This window comes from Lolium perenne, chromosome 3 (assembly GCF_019359855.2).
Source record: "Lolium perenne isolate Kyuss_39 chromosome 3, Kyuss_2.0, whole genome shotgun sequence".
In the NCBI taxonomy this organism is placed as follows: Eukaryota; Viridiplantae; Streptophyta; class Magnoliopsida; order Poales; family Poaceae; genus Lolium; species Lolium perenne.
The window spans coordinates 78,532,177-78,552,025 of record NC_067246.2 but is presented as its reverse complement, the minus strand read 5'-3'; the positions used below and the strand labels follow the sequence as shown (position 1 = coordinate 78,552,025).

General features: G+C 48.1%; 1 protein-coding gene across 1 annotated transcript; it reads left to right on the top strand.

The window, feature by feature from the left end:
- The first annotated feature begins 979 nt into the window (after positions 1–979).
- LOC127338281 (uncharacterized) lies at positions 980–1,808 on the top strand. The gene has a single exon (XM_071826942.1). The coding sequence runs from the start codon at positions 1,102–1,104 to the stop codon at positions 1,615–1,617; it is 516 nt and encodes a 171-aa protein (XP_071683043.1). The 5' UTR covers positions 980–1,101; the 3' UTR covers positions 1,618–1,808.
- The last annotated feature ends 18,041 nt before the right edge of the window (positions 1,809–19,849 follow it).

Sequence of the window (19,849 nt, the reverse complement as noted above, 5' to 3'; positions counted from 1 at the left end):
CTGATGCATTGCGTGATGTTGCTGGTGCTATCAATAACACTTGCCATACTGAAACACACCCTGATTTGTGCAAAACGGTTATGGACCTTACCAATTTCGACATGGATGAACGGTTGGCTGTTTTGGATTATTTGACGGAGCATAAGGGAAAAGGCCTTAATTTCATCAAAATGGAAGCTGCTGTTCGTGAAGCCTCGTTCAAGCGTATCATAGCGAAAAATCCGGATCTAGTTTGAGATGGTGTGAGTTGATGCAACATCAAAATCTATATCTTTTGTAATGCCTAGCATATTATATGATGCAGACTTACTAATATTTGGACGTATTTTCTATGTTAGCTTTTGCTGCTCAAGACATGTTAAATTATGTACTGAAGTGAGCCTTCGTAATGTATCATTTTGGATATTTTCGTGCTGCATACTTGGTTCTGTTTTGAATTTATGATGTTATGGATGAAATTTGACAACGTTTGTGTGCTGATCTCGCTGATCTCACCAAGCCAGGTAATCACATCTTACTCACAAGTCACGGTAATAACATGTTACTCACATGCATTCTACCAAACAAACTCTGAGTTCAGCATGGGTAAACAGACCCAGCCCACCAAACAACATCTCAACTCATCATATCTCAACACATACAGGCTGCCAAACACAGCTGAAAATCTCAGCTCACCCTAGCTAGGGTCAGCTTGTATGGGATGGGATGGGAATTCTGGATTCACCCGGGCTAACAAACACACCCTAAGTAACCAGTGGGCAGTGGCTAATCGTAGCCATACATGTTGAGAGATCTAGGGCTTCCTGCTGATCTCTATCCCCTTCTTTAATTTCCAGTTCCATCTCGTCACGAGCAGAGACAATCGAGCGCTCTACCGACTCGTCCGCTCCACACGTATCTGCACTTTACCGTGCGCGGCCAGGTGGATGCATACGTACCCAAACCCTCAGGCTGTATATAAAGCTCGCACTCGTCCTTCACATTGATTCAACTCACAGTTGCAACCGATCAAAGCACACTACCCAGTAGCTACAGCTCTCGAGTTAGTTGTGTTTGGTTTTGTTAGAGATACAGGTTTCTTGCATCAAGCTAGCTTCATCAATGGCGCCCAACGGTGACGCGGCGGTGGCGCGACCGAAGCAGCAGCAGCAGCAGAGGCCGCGGAGGATCTCGATGGAGGGGCTCCAGCGCGCCATGTCCGACCTGGCCCTGGAGTTCACCAAGAAGGTGGTCGTCCTGGACGCGGCGGCCAGGCTGCCGGCCGTGTCGGAGCAGGTGGACGACGCGCGGTGCGAGTGCTGCGGCATGACGGAGGAGTGCTCCGCCGAGTACGTGCGGCGCGTGCGGGAGCGCTACTGCGGGAGGTGGGTGTGCGGGCTGTGCACGGCGGCGGTGAGCGCCGAGGCGGACAGGAGCGGGACGGCGACGGAGGAGGCCCTGGCGGCGCACATGGGCGTCTGCGGCCGGTTCAACAGCCTGGGCCGCGCCAACCCGGTGCTCATGCAGACGGAGGCCATGAGGGAGATCCTCAGGAAGAGGAGCCCCAGAGGCAACCTCACCAGGAGCTCCAGCTGCATCCCTGCCATCACCAAGGACCTCAACTGCACCAAGAAGTAGTTGAGGAGTTTATCCAACTTCTTTTCCATCCGTTTGGGTTCAGACCAACGCAAAAGGATCGTGAAATCTACACGTAAAGCTACCAATGTACAGTATGTAGTGATATTAGTAAGCTTTCGCTAAAAAGAAGAAGAAAAAACATTCAGATAGCAGCTCTCGTTCAGAACAAACGAATCTTGTCCACGTGTCAAGTTTTGTGTATATCTATATTGTACATACTACTAGTACTTACGTATGGTATTTGAATTAAGTGTTGCAAGTGTATGTTTAATTTGTTTATTGTCCTATTTGCTCTTCAGGCATGTATCGTCATGTAACTGATGACTAACTGCAAGCACATGTTTTGATGGATAAAAGTGATATACATGTTTTGTATGTTAATTATTTTTTCTTCAAATATGTTCCACCATAGTAGGCTTTTCACGCCACTTCAAAACATGTTTTGATGGATAAAAGTGATATACATAAATTTGCGTACAAAAACATGTTCAAATGCCCATTAATTATATCCAATATTTTAGTGAAAAGTGCTCATGTTGCACAAACAAAGAAGATTAAATATAACGTGTTAACTTCATTTTTTTATGCAAGCCAAAAAGTAGCAGTAAGAAATTTTAAAGTAAAAAATGCAACCTAAACATTTTATACAGCAGCCATCAATAGATTGTGTATTAGCGAAACACATGATGCTACAATTGAAAAAAGAAGAAGAATTAAGAAAAGCAATTTTTAAAAAAATCCCTCATCCCAGCCCCAGCCAATTCAACGGCCACTGGAACAGAAAGTTGGCCTATGCATGATACAACAAGAGTTTTTTTTGGCTGTTCTTTGTTTCTCATTTTGTTTTTCTGTGTTCTGAACTTTTTCTAGTTAATGGGCCATGTAATTTGGCAATGGGCCGGTGAAAGGCCAACCCAACAATGAACAAAATAGGTGGATAGTGCACATTTTTTTGCTAAAATGGGTGGATATCACACTTCTAGTAAGAAATACAGATAATATTTTACACGATATAGTTTCACAGGTTGTACGCTCCACATTTGCAGTTCGTCTTCTGGTGTTTTAGATTCTTTGACCGTGGTGAGTGGTTCTCTTGTTTTCTATTTTTTGCTTTGCGAGCATTCCACCGATGGTATAGCAATCAATTGGCGTTCGGCTGACTACCTTACATAGCGTATGTACCAGCCATGAAAAGCTTGAACTTCGGAGCAAGGCCCCCCCCCCCCCCTCATAAAAGGGGGTCACAGTTATCAACCTAGGCGGAAACGATGCTCTCTTAAGCTCGAGTTACGTGTTTATATAGGGTAGGAAAAGACCCCTACCATGGTGTACATTAAACAATATAGGGTGGTGTACTACACCATTCCTATACCGTATGATACATATAGTCTAATATCCTCCCCTTAATCTAAATTGGTACAAAGGTTTAGATTATGTGTGAACTCATGAAGTCCTCTACTGGAAGTGCTTTAGTAAGTCCATCAGCAACCTGATCTTTCGTAGATACAAACCGAATGGCCAGATTCCTGCTAGCAACTCGTTCCCGAACAAAGTGATAATCAATTTTAATATGTTTTGTGCATGCATGAAAAATGGGATATGTAGACAAACAAACCGCTCCTAAATTATCACACCTTAGGATGACATCTTAGTCATCTTGACACCAAGTTCTCCAAGAAGAGCTTCAATCAAAATTAATTTTCTAGTGGCATTTACAAGAGCTTTATATTCAGCTTCCGTATTGGAATGTGACACCGTGGCATGATTTCTAGCACTCCCACCTCCCCGCGTGTGGATCTTCTGTCACCGAGACGTCAATCGACATCTGAAAAGGCAGTAAGAAAAATAGAAGGTGATGACCTGAATGAGATGCCAACCTTCAAGGTATCCTTAAGATAACATAGAATCCTCAATGTACTAATGTCAGAGCATGAAGATACTAAAAAACTTTGTAAATAGAGAAAGATATATCAGAACATGTCAAAGTAAGATATTGTAAGGCACCAAACATGCTAGAGTAGCGTGTACTGTCCTCAACATTAGAGAATCGTCATCAGTAAGAGACAATAGATCAGTAGTGGACATTGGGGTAGGAGCAGATTTGCAGCCATGCATACTGATGACTCGTGAAAACGACCATATTATCTTCATCTAAACCGAAATATTTCGTTACAATATGCAATGAATATCTTCATATCTCTACTAATAAATGCTAATTCACACGTAATGTGCAAATCTGCAAATCATCTGATTTCATTGTTTTATGCAGAAATAGAAACAAGTAGGAGGAAATTGAGGACAATTAATGAAAAAATTGCGGGCTAGAATATCACTTTCACCAGGTAGGCTGGGGGTGTTGGTTGGTTGGCAGTTGCAAGAAGGCTGATTTGCACTTTTGCAGGCATGTCGAAGGCCAGTGCGAACTAAGCGACCGCATAGGGGCCCCCAAATTTTTTTTGGCCCCCAGTTCCCAGTAACAGCCCATCTTTGTAGCAGTGAATTCCAGCCCACCAGTGCATTTCTTAATTTTCCAGCATATGTCCACTCGGCAGCCAGGCCTTGTCCTGATTATCCAACGACTCAAGTGGCCCAGCAAGATCGATTCAGTGATTCTCAAAACAAAACAAAACAAAAAAAGCAAGATCGATTAAGTCGTTATGAGTAGGCATCATCACGTACATGTGTCTCTGAAATCCGGATCGGCAGTCAAAAGAAAATCTCGATGGTGCGGTGTAAAATTAAGGAAAACAGCTCGCAAGTCCTTGTAACACCGTACTCCTAGCTTCTAGGCGTTAGTAGCATCTATTTCCTATCTGTAGAAGAACTTTTACAAGATAATTTTACTCGACTAGTCGGTTTTATTTTTATTTTTAAAGATAGACCCAATAAAATGCTTATCCGCAACGAACCATATTCGCCCCGTATTCATAGGCTCCGGTTTCGTATTTGTATCCGTATACTATCCGCTCCGATCTGAATCCGGTTTTTTTTATACAAATATGATTTCACTACTATTTGACCGTATCCGCTCCGTTTTCACCCCTAAACTCGTGTTCGTCAGCAGGCAGTGGTTAGAATTTGGTCTGAGAGAATTAGTCTGACTAGTTTGGACCATGTTGTGGGCGGCGCTCGTCGCCGTGGCGTCCTCAATGTAACAGAATTATCTCTGGCGCTCCAGGAATCCACGAGCGAGTATACATGACTTCATCGAGCACGCCATTGTTAATAAACTAATGCAGTAGATTATTGGTGGGAAATATTCCATGCACATGCAACCAAACGACAATTAATTTTTCGAAGACATAAATTATGGGCAACCAAATACCGAGGTTCCCTTTCTTTCTCGAAGCCGAAAAATGGATTGTTGGCAGCCAATTAGTTTTGTTGACTTCTTCCAGTAGTTTATGGTATAAGCCTAAAGTTAGTGTAGGCATTTGAATTTATATTAGACCTAAAATATATCTAGATATATCTATATTAGCATCAAATAATATAAATTGAGGGATACTATTATGAATTTTCTTATGTAGGTGCTTGGCAGTGTGTTTATGCTCCGAAAATGTCACTACGGGAACCAGCCGAGGGGCCGACGGCCGGCGGCCGTCGGCACAGCATCACCTGCCGTCGGCCCACGTCTGTGCCGACGGCCGCCGTCGGCACACCGCCGTCGGCACAACATCGCCTCGGCAGATCGCTCGCCGTCGGCCCAGCCTTTGCGTCGGCACAGACGCCACCCGACGGTTAAACGACACCGTCGGCACGATGGCAGTCGGCACGATCCAACGTGGGGCCCGCGGAGCGTCTAGCGGCCCGTTAGGTCAAGGGAGTTATCGTGCCGGCGGCCAAGCCGTCGGCCCGGATGCTGCCATCGGAGGACCAGAGGCTGCCACGCGTCCACGCCCCACGCTCTGTCTCGACGGCCAAGCCGTCGGCCAGGTCCTTCGACCCGACGCTGCCGCCCGCTCCGCGCTGCCGTGGCGCACCCTTCTGTGCCGACGGCATAGCCCGTCGCAGCCTGCCATTTGGCACGTCCAGGCTGTGCCGACGGCTATGCCGTCGGCACGACCATACCATTTGGTTTTCCATTGCATTTCACTGGCCCGACACAGACGCACGACATATATAGCAAGATAATATACATTCAAATGCATCACAAATGTTGCACAGACATAATCATCATCAAATGTAGCAACAACATCATCGTGATACAAATATGTGTCATGTAGCACACACAATCATCATACATCGTCGACACATGGCACACACGATCGACGAACACCCGCTAGACACCTAGCTAAGGGAAACTAAGATCAGGGGTCCAACCAAGTTCCCGACTCAGAATTCGGGCGTCCGGCCTTTGTCGAGGTAGACCGAAGTAGAACCATGGCACAGAACCATCGCCGGCGGTGAAAACCCTGAAGCACCGGGAGAATGGCGGCCGGGGTGCATCGGTGTGCCCTCGCGCGACGAACCGGGAGAGGGTCGGTTCCGCGAACTTCCGTGCCCTACATGTTTGACAAGAGTTAGCATCTTACACATGGGAAAGGAAAGCGGTGAGAACTGGTTAGGCACGGGACTTACCGGAGTCCGTGCGTAGTATGTGGCCGCGAAAGCTTCCTCGATGGGCACACCGGAGTCGGCCCCGGCCTAGTGGCTCCTCGGCCGGAAGTGCGATCCTCTCTCCGGTCTGGAAGAACGTCTGACCGCACGCAAGATACTTTAGATGTCAAGCGCCGCAGATATAAAAAAAGGGGAGGTGGGACTTGTCATGTCTTCGAACCATAAAAGATTGGAACTTACACGACTCGTCGCCTCCTGGTACTCTTCCCAAGCCGCTCTCTTGAGGTCCCACTCTGCTACAACCGTCAAATACTTCTCATAAGCGGCCGCGTAGGCGGCCTCAAAGTGAGCCTACAATTTCCAAGAAAAGGAGTCATGTCAATTTAGCCATTCGGGGATGAATGTTGGAAAGAAGATGGAAATGAGAAAACTTACATCCGTACGACGGTGTCGAGGAGGCGCGACCGGTGGGTCGCCGGTGGTGAGGGTAGACCTGATCTGCGTGAGGGTCCTCTGCGGCTTGATCACCCCACTAAGAAGCTTCGTGCGGCCATGCTCCGTGCCGCTCCCCGCCACCATAATCGCCGTCAAGTCGGTCTCCTGCTCAATAGGATCATCCACCTCCGGATGAAGACCCTTGAACACCGAGCAGTACTTCTCCAACTCCTCTTCGGCATAGCCGAAGTACTCGGGCAGCGAGGGCTGAGGCTGGCTCAGATCGGGCTGCTTCAGCTTCATCTTACGCCACCCTCCCACCTCGGTGAGAGGCTCCCCGAAGTTCCGCCTCCTGCACAGAAGATAAATGTTATGTGTATCAAGTAGTAATATGAGGGGAAATAAATGCAAGTTGTTCCATGTATATATGTACCTTGTGCTTCTGTGGCGCTCGGTGCTGCGGCTTCCCGCTTGTGTGTTCCTCCGGTGCCCGGTTTGCCTTGTTGCGCGCGCTCTTGGCGTTGAAGTCGGCGTCTTCGCCAACCCACCTCGCTACCAAGGCCTCAAATGCGTCTTCCTTATTCTCGCACCATAGGGGCATAACCTGAAAAACCAAAACTCATTTGAAGAACACATAATGCAATCCCAACTATGCAGCAACATAGAGTCTCATTGAATATTTACTTACCTTGAAGTAATCTTCCTTTGTCATCGAGGATCGTCACGATATTGTCGGCTTTCTTGACCCTCGTGCCCTGCTCAGCCTTGAAGTGCCCGATGCGGGTATGCTTCTGATTGTACCACTGTTGCCTTGTCAACCTCGACAAGCCCTAGTCGATACCGCCCTCCCTAGCTCAACCATATCATCGGGCACCTTATAATGGAGTCTGCAATCATGCATAAGAATAATTGTGAGAGAGACATGAGTTAGCATAGTGTGGTCATCAACTATGAAGTAAACTCGAGAAGCATGCTTTACCCAAAACTTGGTGTACACGGCGTCGAAGCTGTCCCAAAGCCCGGGCAAGGAGCTGCCTCATAGTCCGCCCAAGTCTCGGCTAGCTTCTTCTCGCCGCCGGGGACCAGTGTAAAAGCCCGGCCGATCTTGCCTAATAAGAGCTCCAATCATGCTCGATGGTGGCGAACCCCTTGTCATATGTCCAATTGCTGCACAATAATCAAAACATTAGTATGCCAATCAGTTATGCACAATAATGAAAACATTAGTACATAGCAAAATGAATCTAAATGTTCAAAATTAAACTTACTCTTTTTCGTTCGGGATGATGAGGGCTTTCGCATCCCGGCTAGTAGGCTCCCTCCTCTCATCGGGGACTTGCGCTTCACCACGAATGCGCAACTTCTTCGACGCCATCTCCCTCTCCGCCTCCTCGTCCTGCCCTCCACCTCCATCTCCACCTCCATCTCCACCTCCATCTCCCCCTCACTAGACTGTGTGTGAGCGGACTGGGAAGCCACGTCGCCAGAAGCAGAGGGTATGTCACCAAGGAAAGGTCCACCTCCACCTCGTCCTCGTCCTCCACCTCCACCTCGTCCTCGTCCTCCACCTCCGCCTCCTCCTCGTCCTCCAGCTCGTCCTCCACCTCCACCTCGTCCTCCACCTCCACCACGTCCTCCACCTCCACCTACACCTCCACCTCCAACTCCACCCGTGTCATCGTCCGCGTAACGCGAGCTGGCACGCGTTGGTCTTCCACTTCTAGTGGTCCCGGTGAACTTCTGTTGGCTCATACTCTTCAAAATGGAGTTCATGGATTGCTTGCTTCCGCTCATATTGATCAATCACCTGCATTGACAAAGAGTAAACAAGTAAGCATTCATGCCTTAATAAAATGTAGACACTAAGCAAAAAAATAGATACTAAGCATAAGAAGCATATTGAAAAATAGATACTAAGCATAAGAAGCATATTGAAAAATAGATACTAAGCATAAGAAGCATATTGAAAAATAGATACTAAGCATAAGAAGCATATTGAAAAATAAATACTAAGTATAAGAAGCATATGGAAAAATAGATACTAAGCATAAAGGCATAAAGGACCCTCACCTCGAATCATCACTATCATAATGAGGCATTGGGTTCTCATAACGAGGCATTGGGTTCTCATTTTCACTATCACTATCAGTATCATGTGAGTAATGAGGTTGGGTGGGAATGTCCGGTGGAGTCTCATCATTGAACCCATTGCCCTCATGTAACTTGGTGAGCATTTGTATGTCCTTTAGGTCCACCACTGTTTCACCATGAAGATGTGCCTCGTTCTCGAGGTCCTCAAGACCAATTTCTATTTCGAAATCCCCAAAGTTCTCTTGCTCTTGATAAAAATTCCCTCGTATGTTACGGTGGTCAATGTTGTTGTAATCCTCGTCGGAGGGCATGGGTAGCTTACCATGTGGTGATACCTTGAACATGACTTCCCAGCCTTTGAGGTACTCCTTTTGACATGGGTAGGGCAAATAATAAACTTGCTTGGCTTGGTGAGCCACAACAAAGACATCGGCTCCGCTATAGCAGGTTGAAGGCCTAACTTCCACTAACCCAATGGAAGGAGTGCTTCTCTGTCCAACTTGTGGGTCGAACCGGTGGCATTTGAACACAACGAGATTGAGTTGTATGTTTGTCCTATTGAATGTCAGCTCGTATACATTCTCTAACCTTCCGTAGTATTCTATGTCATCGGATCCTTTGGTGAAGACCCCGGTATTTATAGTTTTTGGGTTAGGCCGATTCTTCCTGTGATACTCGTATGGAAGCGATACCCATTCACATCGTACTTCTCATACATTGAGATTCTACGGTTGCAACCTCAGGAAACACATCTCAGCTCATCCGTCATCTCAACGTTGGGATCACCTCCTACAAATTCAGTTCAAATTGTTTCTTTGCATTAGTTACGTGTAATAAGAGGGACAAGTCACGGATTGCAAAAGTATTGGATAAAAGGGACTTGTTAGAAATTACTTTTTCGTAGAACCAATCCAGAATTTTTTCTTTCCGGACGACTCTCTTTCAAAGAATCTCCATCGCCTCATCAGAGGGATCCGTCGATCTCGTCCAATATTCATCCTTGTATTGGCTAAAAGGAAGAAAAAACGTATTAGACCAAAATCGAGTTACTAATAGCAAAGTAATTTGTTCACCATTTTACCTTATGAATTTGAGCACTTCTTGCATGTTCGTAACCACATAAAACATTATGCAATCTTTCTCTTCCTTTGTCAAGATGCCCTTTTTAGAGGCACCAGCCTTGCCACCGTGACATTTGAAGAGGAGGAGCTTGGGGTCATGCTTGGGCTCGTCGATATTGTACCGAGATATCGGGTTATGCATAGTGGGAACATCATCCGCATAGTACGTTGTCGTGGCGTCTGCCATCTCCCGGAGGATAGTTGCCTCAGCTATGCATGCTTCAATCTTATTTTTGTTGCCACATTTGTTTCGAATATACTTGAACTCTCTCTCAATACAAAACTGCCAACGATACTGCACCGGTCCACCCAAGAGTGCCTCGTTCGCAAGATGCACAATGAGATGTAACATCGGAGTAAAGAAACCTGGTGGAAAGATCATCTCTAACTTGCATAACAACTCCGGCACTTGATCATGCAACTTCGCAATCACCGACTCACATATCTGCTTAGCACAGACCGTGCGGAAGAAATGGCTCAACTCCGCAAGCACTCGCCAGACATGCTCGGGAGATACCCTCGAACCATCACCGGCATCAGTCGCTCAATCCATATATGATAGTCGTGACTCTTGGAGCCCGTTTACTTTTCCTGTTGTAAGATTGACTCCCTTACTCATATTCGAACAATAGCCATGCAGGAACATAACGGCGTATTTCAGCCACATCATTGCCTCCTTCTTCTGGAGACTATCAAGCACGTAGTTGGCATGCGGCTTGACCCAATTTTTTCTATTGCCCTCAGGAGGATGCATGTGTAGTCTTTGCTGTCACACGTATTCTCAACATCGACTCTAGCCTTGACATTATCCTTTGTCTTGTCGGGAATGTTCAGACGGTGTTAAAAACGGACTCCCCCACATTCTTTTCGGTGTGCATCATATCGATGTTATGGGGAAGTTCGAGATCCTTGTAATACTCGAGCTGCGTTAAGCCTGGCACGTGAGTCCAGTTGTGTGTCTCACCATATCCCACATATGTTTTGCTGGGTTCTTTACTACGCTGGAGAGCACGTAGCTCACCATCAACAGTTTCACCATTGAACTTTGGTATCGTTTCTTCTTCACGCACAACTTTGCCCTTTGTGAAGTTCTTTTTGTCTCCTCTGAACCGATGCCCTCTTTTGAGGTACTTTCGATGTTTGTCAAATGCGACATATTTGCGACCCGCATTCAGCCAAATGAACTCCAATCGGTGCACGCACCTTTGGGCATGGAAACCTACCAGCTGTACAATGCCCGCAAAATAGAGCGTACCCAGGTAGGTCGTGCATGGAATATTGGAACCAAACTTTCATGACAAAGTTTGTCTTCGTTGCTCGGTCGTATGTCAAGGTCCCATGGTGCCAAGAGTGGTGCAAATCATCCACAAGCGGTTGCATGAATACACTCAAATTCTTCCCCGGGTAATCAGGCCCTGGAATGATCATCGACAGAATATGGTCTTCCTTTGCATAAGGACTCCTGGAGGGAGATTGAGCGGAATAACAAACACGGGCCAACAGCTGTACGCGGATGCTTGACATACCATATGGATTGAATCCATCGGTTGCTATCGCAATTACGACATTCGAGCATCATTTGTCTTATCAGGGTGTTTTGCATCGAAGTTCTGCCATGCTTTACCATCAGATGGGTGCCCCATGTTTAGTCGTCCCTCCGCGTCCTTGAATCTCAACCCGTTCTTATGCCACGTCATCTGTTTGGCTGACTCCTCGGACATGTAAAGCCGTTGGATTCTTTTTATGAACGGGAGATAACGAAGAATCTTCACGGCGACTTTTGTCTGCACCTTCTCACCATTAGCTCTGGTTATCTCATGATACCTAGAGGACCCACACTTGCTGCAATATTTGTCATCCGCAAACTCTTTCCAAAACAAAAGACAGTTTTTGGGACAACAATCATACTTCACATAATCCATGCTGAGCGCTTTCAACATTTTCTTTGCTGCATACATGGTTTTAGGCAGACAATGGCCTTCGGGCAACATGTTACCAACAGTTACCAAAATTTTTTCAAAGCATGCACGGGTGTTGTCGAACTGGGCCTTGTCGGCTAGTACTTGCGCGATGGCATCGAGCTGAGAAATTTTTGCACCCTCGTATAGAGGCCTCTTAGCCGCAGCCATCATATCATAGAAGGCCTTTGCGGTAGGCTCGGGTTCCTCCGGTTACGGCGGTTCCTCCGGTTACGCGGTCCCTCAGGTTCTGGCGGTTCCTCCTGTTCTGGCGATTCTGGCATGTAGGCATCGTGGAGATCATCTAGCAAGTATCTAATCCCATCGTCCTCATTGCCATCGATTCGCTGCCTCATCACCTCACCTCTGTCACGTTCGTACTGAGCAAAGTCGACACACGTGACGTAATCAGGCATATACCCATTCAACCAAAGATGTTTAGTCATATCATCCTTTCCGTGACGATGACACCTCTTGCAACGAGCGCAAGGGCAACTTGGACGAACGCCTGACTTTGAACCACGCGCTAACTCCTTCACTAATAAATTGGTCTTCCATACCCACTCTTCTGTCATTTCAGTCGAACTAGCACGGCCACTGTACATTCACCCATTATCAGCCATCCTGCAGCAGATTGGGAGACAAACAACAAATAGTACCATGAAATTAAATGCATCATATTTTTATTTTACCGGGCGAAACGCATGCATCAACCTACATCTCTACTAGGTGGGCTCCTAGCAGCCGCCGGATCCGTAGTTGGCTACGTTCTCCATGCTCTACCCCGGTCCAAGTCAGAATTTCGGCAGCACCTCCCCGCTGCTCTCCCGATACACGTCTCGGCAAAAAACCGAGAGGATGTGCATCCGGAGAACAATGGGGAGGCGCCGCCGAAATCCTGACTCGGACCGGAGTAGAACATGGAAAACGTAGACAACTACGCATCCGCCGACTGTCCCGTAAATGCCGCAAGCGTTACGGTTGAAAATATGCCGACCACTAATGCATATTTATCCGCGTAACGCTCGCGGACGGGAAGTGACACCTAGGTTACGCAACTTTACTTGAAAAATGAATCTAGTGATGTAAAAAATATGGAGGAGGTGGAGTTTTAGCTCACCCTCGGCGATGTCGGCGACCGTCTCGAATCGTGTCAAGCAGTAGGGACCCGGGGTCGTCACGCCATCGGCCTAGTTTAGACAACAACAAATTCAAATTGTTAAAATCATATTTCTATTTCTATTGGCATCATCTCTGAAATGATAAACACCCTCGCATATAGTTTTTGTTCATTTGCATATTTAATCTAGACAATTCAGAGATGATGCCAATGATGCATGACAAATTCAGATTTGAAATCCTCACATTTTTCTGCTGAAAATGGATATATAATTTGCACAATTTAGATTTGTAATTTGAGAGATATGAATTATGCCATAATACTCATTTTAATTCAGATTTTAATTATGTCCAAAATTTTATTTACCCAAAAACTAGTGTATAGTAAGGCAAGTTCTTGACGTGAACATTTTGCTCAATTGAGGAACACAGACATACAATAGTCTAGGACCATGCACGCTCTAGTTTCTCTACAATAAGTCTAACCAAATTGGCATGTAACTCAGTGCTCCAGTGAACTAAATATCAAACTACTTGACCAAATCAAAGTGGTCCGAGTGTGCACCAAGTTTGAAGCTGATCCAACCATGCTTGTGCCTAATGATTTGAAAGACATCGATCAATGAGTCATCAATCTGGACCAAAGTTCATAGATGGATAGATCATGAAATGGTGATCAAAATGGATATATAACTTGTCAAATTTGCATTTGTAGAAGTGTAGTTTTAAGTACTTTGAAAAGTATCCAGATTTCAACATTTTTTTAGAAACAAACAAAAAAACAAAGGTAGCATGCAGGGGGAGGGTGAGTAGGAACCGTGGCGGAGCAGGGGAGGCGGCGGCAGTGGCGGAGCAGGGGAGGAGGAGGCGGCGACGGTGAGGAGGAGGGGACGGCGGCGACGGCAGTGGCGGAGCAGGGGAGGCGGCGGCGGCGCGCGGGGTTGGTGGAGGCGACGGCGGGGTTGGCGCAGGCGGCGCGGCGGGGTTGGTGGAGGCGGCGGCGGCGGGCGGGGTTGGTGGAGGCGGCGGCGGCGCGAGGTTGGCGGCGCGCGGGGTTGGCGAGCAGAGGCGGCGCGCGCGGGGGTTGGAGGTCAGCATGGCGGCGCGGGTTGGAGCTGAGCGTGCGGGGTCGGTCGGCCCACCACTTAATCTAACCCTATTCAATGACGGCTAGCCGTCGGCACACTTTTTTTATTTTTCTTTTTCTTTTTCTTTTTTCCTTTTTATTTCTATTTTTATTTTTCTTTTTCTTTTTTCCTTTTTATTTCTTTATTTACTTTTGCAGTGGTTGCTAGGAGCTGAGCGCGCGGGGTGGAGGAGCTGAGGGTGGCGACACATAAAATGACTCCGACACATAAAATGACGCCACACATAAAACGGGGCCGCCGGGACATGCGGTATGGCCGTACCGGGCGCGCGGTTGCACCCGTCCGCCAACGCGCGAAACGGAAAACATTTAGCACATAAAATGACGCGTCCTAGACCTAAAACCATTTTTCCCTCCATTTATTGAGCGAAGGAACGTGTCGCCGGTTCAAATCCGGTCGGTTTCAGCGGATTCGGCGGGGCACCGCAGAAGCGGGTGGGATTCCCCGAGATGGCTTCGCGCGCATATGGCATGTGATAGGTGGTGCGTAGGAGGTATCCTACCGCTGCGCGGAGGTCCCGCGCGATATTGAAATGCGCACCATGTAGGCTGCTTCACAAAAAGCCCTTCGGCACCCCGAAAATGGAAAAACCGTCGCCCGTGGTTCGGATTGGAAATCCGTGACCGGGGCCTTGCTTCCCATCCTAGGGCCCACGCACGTGCCAAATATGGCCTCGTTCCGACAAACTATGTGGTGAAACGGGCCGTTTCCTACTCATTTCCCCTAAAAGCCATAGAACTCCGGACGAGATAGCCCTGTTCGTGGAAGGGTTCTCCAAGATAATTGCCGTATCCCGTTCCGTCTTTTGCAGTGGTTACTAGGACACATAAAATGACGCCACGCGGCTCCGCTCGATTTTTTGGCTCCGTTTGCTTTGCCAACTGCGCAAAACGGGGCCGCCGGGACATGCGGTATGGCCGCACGCGCGCGGTTGCACCGTCCGCCAACGCGCGAAACGGAAAACATTTAGCACATAAAATGATGCGTCCTAGACCTAAAACCATTTTTCCCTCCATTTATTCAGCGAAGGAAAGTGTCGCCCCGGTTCAAATCCGGTCGGTTTCCGGCGGATTCGGCGGCACCGCAGGAAGCGGGTGGGATTCCCAGATGGCTTCCGCGCGCATATGGCATGTGATAGGTGGTGCGTAGGAGGTATCCTACCGCTGCGCGGAGGTCCCGCGCGATACTGAAATGCGCACCATGTAGCTGCTTCACAAAAAAAAGCCCTTCCGGCACCCCGAAAATGGAAAAACCGTCGCCCGTGGTTCGGATTGGAAATCCGTGACCGGGGCCTTGCTTCCCATCCTAGGGCCCACGCACGTGCAAATATGGCCTCGTTCCGACAAACTATGTGGTGAAACGGGCCGTTTCTACTCATTTCTTAAAGCCATAGAACTCCTGGACGAGATAGCCCTGTTCGTGAAGGGTTCTCCAAGATAATTGCCGTATCCCAGTTCCGTCTTTTGCAGTGGTTACTAGGACACATAAAATGACGCCACGCTGCTCCGCTCGATTTTTGGCTCCGTTTGCTTTGCCAACTCGCGCAAAACGGGGGCCGGGACATGCGGTATGGCCGTACCGGGCGCGCGGTTGCACCCGTCCGCCAACGCGAAACGGAAAACATTTAGCACATAAAATGATGCGTCCTAGACCTAAAACCATTTTTCCCTCCATTTATTGAGCGAAGGAAAGTGTCGCCCGGTTCAAATCCGGTCGGTTTCCGGCCGGATTCGGCGGGGCACCGCAGAAGCGGGTGGGATTCCCGCATGGCTTCCGCGCGCATATGGCATGTGATAGGTGGTGCGTAGGAGGTATCCTACCGCTGCGCGGAGGTCCCGCGCGATCTTGAAATGCGCACCATGTAGCCGCTTCACAAAAAAAGCCCTTCCGGCACCCCGAAAATGGAAAAACCGTCGCCCGTGGTTCGGATTGGAAATCCGTGACCGGGGCCTTGCTTCCCATCCTAGGGCCCACGCACGTGCCAAATATGGCCTCGTTCCGACAAACTATGTGGTGAAACGGGCCGTTTCCTACTCATTTCCCCTAAAAGCCATAGAACTCCGGACGAGATAGCCCTGTTCGTGAAGGGTTCTCCAAGATAATTGCCGTATCCCAGTTCCGTCTTTTGCAGTGGTTTCTAGGACACATAAAATGACGCCACGCGGCTCCGCTCGATTTTTTGGCTCCGTTTGCTTTGCCAACTGCGCAAAACGGGGCCGCCGGGACATGCGGTATGGCCGTACCGGGCGCGCGGTTGCACCCGTCCGCCAACGCGCGAAACGGAAAACATTTAGCACATAAAATGACGCGTCCTAGACCTAAAACCATTTTTCCCTCCATTTATTGAGCGAAGGAAAGTGTCGCCCCAGTTCAAATCCGGTCGGCTTCCAAATGATTCGGCGGGGCACCGCAGGAAGCGGGTGGGATTCCCAGATGGCTTCCGCGCGCATATGGCATGTGATAGGTGGTGCGTAGGAGGTATCCTACCGCTGCGCGGAGGTCCCGCGTGATACTGAAATGCGCACCATGTAGCTGCTTCACAAAAAAAAGCCCTTCCGGCACCCCTAGGGCGGGGACCCCGCAGATCTACCCCTATAGCTTTCTCCGTGTGACGGTGTAACAATGGATTTTTTTATTTGCTTTGGTTTGTTTAGGACATATGTACATGGGAAACCATAGGTTGGGCTTACTTTACCATAAAATAGGCTCCATTTTAGCCATACCAGGAGTTTGCACATACAGATCCTGGATTTTCACCAAGTGCTGGCCCATGTCTGCGAAAATCGTCAACGCCGGGTACATGCAAGGTTAGCCAAACCCTACATCACACTTGTGCACATATGCTAGGGACATATGCAAGTTTTTAAGCGGTTCCGACGCTCGTGATCTCGTATCTTCGGAACCCCTAGGTCGGGGACCCCGCAGATCTACCCCTATAGCTTTCTCCGTGTGACGGTGTAACAATGGATTTTTTATTTGCTTTGGTTTGTTTAGGACATATGTACATGGGAAACCTTAGGTTGGGCTTACTTTACCATAAAATAGGCTCCATTTTAGCCTTACCGGGGAGTTTGCACATACGGATCCCGGATTTTCACCAAGTGCTGGCCCATGTCTGTGAAAATCATCAACGCCGGGTACATGCAAGGTTAGCCAAACCCTACATCACACTTGTGCACATATGCTAGGGACATATGCAAGTTTTTAAGCGGTTAACGCTCATTGATATGTATCTTCGGAAACCCTAGGACGGGGACCCCGCAGATCTACCCCTATAGCTTTCTCCGTGTGACGGTGTAACAATGGATTTTTTTATTTGCTTTGGTTTGTTTAGGACATATGTACATGGGAAACCATAGGTTGGGCTTACTTTACCATAAAATAGGCTCCATTTTAGCCTTACCAGGAGTTTGCACATACAGATCCTGGATTTTCACCAAGTGCTGGCCCATGTCTGCGAAAATCGTCAACGCCGGGTACATGCAAGGTTAGCCAAACCCTACATCACACTTGTGCACATATGCTAGGGACATATGCAAGTTTTTAAGCGGTTCCGACGCTCCGCTGATCTGTATCTTCGGAAACCCTAGGGCGGGGACCCCGCAGATCTACCCCTATAGCTTTCTCCGTGTGACGGTGTAACAATGGATTTTTTTATTTGCTTTGGTTTGTTTAGGACATATGTACATGGGAAACCATAGGTTGGGCTTACTTTACCATAAAATAGGCTCCATTTTAGCCGTACCAGGAGTTTGCACATACAGATCCTGGATTTTCACCAAGTGCTGGCCCATGTCTGCGAAAATCGTCAACGCCGGGTACATGCAAGGTTAGCCAAACCCTACATCACACTTGTGCACATATGCTAGGGACATATGCAAGTTTTTAAGCGGTACGACGCTCCGCTGATCTGTATCTTCGGAAACCCTAGGGCGGGGTACCCGCAGATCTACCCCTATAGCTTTCTCCGTGTGACGGTGTAACAATGGATTTTTTTATTTGCTTTGGTTTGTTTAGGACATATGTACATGGGAAACCATAGGTTGGGCTTACTTTACCATAAAATAGGCTCCATTTTAGCCGTACCAGGAGTTTGCACATACAGATCCTGGATTTTCACCAAGTGCTGGCCCATGTCTCTGCGAAAATCGTCAACGCCGGTACATGCAAGGTTAGCCAAACCCTACATCACACTTGTGCACATATGCTAGGGACATATGCAAGTTTTTAAGCGGTTCGACGCTCCGTTGATCTGTATCTTCGGAAACCCTAGGGCGGGGACCCCGCAGATCTACCCCTATAGCTTTCTCCGTGTGACGGTGTAACAATGGATTTTTTTATTTGCTTTGGTTTGTTTAGGACATATGTACATGGGAAACCATAGGTTGGGCTTACTTTACCATAAAATAGGCTCCATTTTAGCCTTACCAGGAGTTTGCACATACAGATCCTGGATTTTCACCAAGTGCTGGCCCATGTCTGCGAAAATCATCAACGCCGGGTACATGCAAGGTTAGCCAAACCCTACATCACACTTGTGCACATATGCTAGGGATATATGCAAGTTTTTAAGCGGTTCCGACGCTCCGCTGATCTGTATCTTCGGAAACCCTAGGGCGGGGACCCCGCAGATCTACCCCTATAGCTTTCTCCGTGTGACGGTGTAACAATGGATTTTTTTATTTGCTTTGGTTTGTTTAGGACATATGTACATGGGAAACCATAGGTTGGGCTTACCAGGAGTTTCCACATACAGATCCTGGATTTTACCCCTATAGTCTATAATCTGCCTGAGTTTTGGGACCATTCCCACCCTCCGATGCTCGATTTCTGACGACACACAATAATGATACACTTAAGAACTTGAGACCCACACACGTTACAAAGCACTTAAATAACTAGACCCACACACAAACCAAAACACTTAAAGAACTAGACCACACACAAACCAAAGCACTTAAAGAACTACACCCACACACGAAGCAAAGCACTTAAAAACTACACTACTAACACACAAACCAAAACACTTAAAAAACTAAACCCACACACGAACAAAGCACTTAACACTGGGTCGACACATGACCCGTTAGACACATGGACTCGACACACACACATACTAATCAGTTCTCGAAATCTTCGTCCTCGCTAGGGGTGTCCTCTGAAGCGGTACTTGAGAGGTACGAAAACCACCGTTCATCATTTTCCCCCATGTCGACGCCTCTCCTTTGGCGTACTCCGCGTCATATTCGGCCCTCCTCCGCCGCTTTCCTGCCCTCCTCTCTCTCTGTACGCCGCTTCTCCTTCCGGAATGCGCGCGTGGCCGCGACGTCTCGGGATGGTCTCTGCGCCACCGTGCCATGAACTGCTCGTCCGCCTCGGTGGTATCAATCCGCCGCTGGCCATCTCTCGAACATTGCGCTTCATCCTCTGAGCGAAGTAGCGGCTCAGTAGAGAGACTCTCGGCTTCCGTCAGAGACCTGACCTCCGGGAAGTTCAATTCGTGGCGCGACCGGCCAAACCTCCAAGCCGCAACGTCGTATGCGCGGGCAGCAGCCACCTTCGTGTAGAAGGTGCCGAGCCACACACGCACACCACCGGCGGAGATTTCGGACGCGAAATGGCCCGCAGCCCGCTGGCGAACGCCGATGAAGCCCGTGTTGCTACGGCGACGAGGAGCCATCTCGACGGCAGCTGAGCTCAGAGGATTCTGTGGTGTTTTTTGGATGAGAGAGTTGATGAGGAGAGAAATGTTGTTGGTGATGTTAGTGTTGAGAAGACATGGCTATATATAGGACGACGA